Source organism: Gastrolobium bilobum, unplaced genomic scaffold (genome assembly GCF_033153095.1).
Source record: "Gastrolobium bilobum isolate Gb01-03AN ecotype WA unplaced genomic scaffold, APGP_CSIRO_Gbil_v1 utg35049, whole genome shotgun sequence".
NCBI classification, from domain to species: domain Eukaryota; kingdom Viridiplantae; phylum Streptophyta; class Magnoliopsida; order Fabales; family Fabaceae; genus Gastrolobium; species Gastrolobium bilobum.
The window spans coordinates 162644-164959 of NW_026896872.1; the positions used below are offsets into that span (position 1 = coordinate 162644).

The 2316-nt window shown below is 46.9% G+C and overlaps 1 protein-coding gene across 1 annotated transcript; it reads left to right on the forward strand.

Annotated features, from left to right (window-relative positions):
- The first annotated feature begins 341 nt into the window (after window positions 1-341).
- On the forward strand, window positions 342-1616 carry LOC133302553 (uncharacterized). Its single transcript, XM_061502346.1, has one exon. It carries the CDS (start codon window positions 342-344, stop codon window positions 1614-1616), a length of 1275 nt encoding a protein of 424 aa, XP_061358330.1.
- Window positions 1617-2316: the final 700 nt, after the last annotated feature.

Genomic DNA, 2316 nt, shown 5'->3' on the forward strand with positions numbered 1-2316 from the left:
CATGCGCCTCAACCCCAACAAATGCGCTTTTGGGGTTCCTGCGGGAAATTTCCTAGGCTTCATGCTTACGGAGCGAGGCATAGAAGTGAATCAGGACAAGTGCAAGGCAGTCATCGAAATGCGAAACCCGCAAACAATCAAAGAAGTCCAACAACTGACCGGAAGGTTAGTAGCTCTCACCCGTTTTCTGGCAAACTCAGCACACAAATCCCTCCCCCTTTTTAGTTTGCTCAAAAAGGGGGACCACCTTCTGATGGTCAGAGGAATGTGAGAACGCCTTTCAGGAATTCAAAAGGGCTCTTTCATGCCCGCCAGTACTTGCCAAACCAGATCACGTAGAGATGTTGTATTTGTACCTTGCCGTAGGAACAGAGGCAGTCAGCGCAGCTCTCGTCAAAGAATCACAAGAAGGACAAAAGCCTGTCTATTTTATTAGCAAATTTTTACAAGACGCTGAGCTTCGGTACCAACAGGTTGAAAAGGTGGCGTTAACACTCATCTTTGCTGCAAGGCGGTTAAGGCCATATTTCCAGTGTCATCCAATCACTGTCAGAACAAATCAGCCAATCCGCCAAATTTTGCATAAGCCAGATCTAGCTGGAAGAATGATGTCCTGGGCGATAGAACTGTCGGAGTACCAGATCGCCTACGAACCAAGAATTGCCATTAAGGCTCAAGCTTTGACAGACTTCATCGCTGAAATAACGCAAAGCCCTCCCCTTGAGAATCAGGCAACAGAAACGCCTTCATCTGGAATCTGGAAGTTATATGTTGACGGCTCTTCAAACGCCAAAGCATCGGGCGCTGGGATGATAGTTGAAAACCCAGACGGTGTAGCACTCGAACACTCTTTGTCTTTTGACTTCAACGCCACAAATAACCAAGCGGAATACGAAGCCATGATAGTCGGTCTGCTCCAAGCAAAAGAAATGGGCGCCAGACGCCTCAAAGTCTTCACAGACTCCCAGCTGGTAACCTTTCAAATCTCAGGCGAATACCAAACTAAAGGACCGCTAATGTGCAGGTACCTAGAAAAGGTCAAAGAATTAATTGGAAGTTTTGAAGCCGTTGAAGTGGAGCATATAAGACGAGCTGAAAATACCCGGGCAGATATCCTCGCCAAATTGGCGAGCACCAAAAGCCCAGGAAACAACCGATCAATAATCCAGCATAACATGCCAAGCCCATGCATTGTGATGAGTATTTCAAACCCGCCAGAGGAGGTAGCTGAAGAAACCTGGACAACGGCAATCATCAACTACTTGGCGGAGGGAGTTTTGCCCCAAGATAAAAAAGAAGGCCAAAAGATAATACAGCGATGCGCGCATTTCTGCCTAATGAAAGGGCGGTTGTATAAACGGGGGTTCTCAACCCCACTCTTGAAATGTTTGGTCCCTGACGACGTTCAATACGTGATTGAAGAAATTCATGAAGGTATTAACGGCCACCACTTAGGCGATCACTCACTGGTAAAGAAAGCGTTAAGAGCAGGGTTTTACTGGCCAACCATGGAGCATGACGCCCACGAACATGTCAAGAAATGCGAAAAATGCCAAAGATTTGTTGATATACACAGAGCACCACCAGAAGAGTTGACGTCAATCACATCACCATAGCCTTTCTACAAATGGGGAATCGACATTATAGTCCCTTTCCCCATGGCGGCTGGCCGAGTCCAATGGCTGATTGTCGCTATTGACTACTTTACCAAATGGGTAGAGGCAGAACCCTTGGCCACCATCACGTCCCAAAAAGCAAGAAGGTTCTTTTGGAGATGCATCGTCTACCGATTCGGTATTCCGGGAGAGGTCATTACCGATAACGACACTCAATTTACTGATACAAAGTTCCGTGAACTAATGAACAGTTTGCAAGTTCAACACCATTTTTCCGCCGTAGAACACCCTCAATCCAACGGATTAGTAGAGTCAGCCAACAAAATGTTGGGGAAAGGAATCAAGAAGAAGTTGGAAGCACACAAAGGAGCATGGTTAGAAAACCTTGACAACGTCATGTGGGGGTACAGGACTATCGCCCAGTCTTCCACCAGAGAAACGCCCTTCAGTTTGACCTATGGTTCCGAAGCCATGATCCATGTGGAAGTAGGTGAACCCTCCTGGCGACGAGAACACGTGACCGAGGTCACCAACAACCAACATTTGAAGGAAGCACTGGACTTGCTGGACGAAATCAGAGGATATGCCGCCCACAACGATCGCCAGTCCAAAGAAAAGTCAGCCACTTATTATAACAAGAAAGTAATTCCACGAGTTTTTGAGGAAAAAGATCTGGTTCTCAGAAGAGCGGACGTTGGAA

Coding starts and splice junctions, on each gene's coding strand:
- LOC133302553 (XM_061502346.1), top strand. CDS start 342: ATGTTGTATTTGTACCTTGCCGTAGGAACAGAGGCAGTCAGCGCAGCT.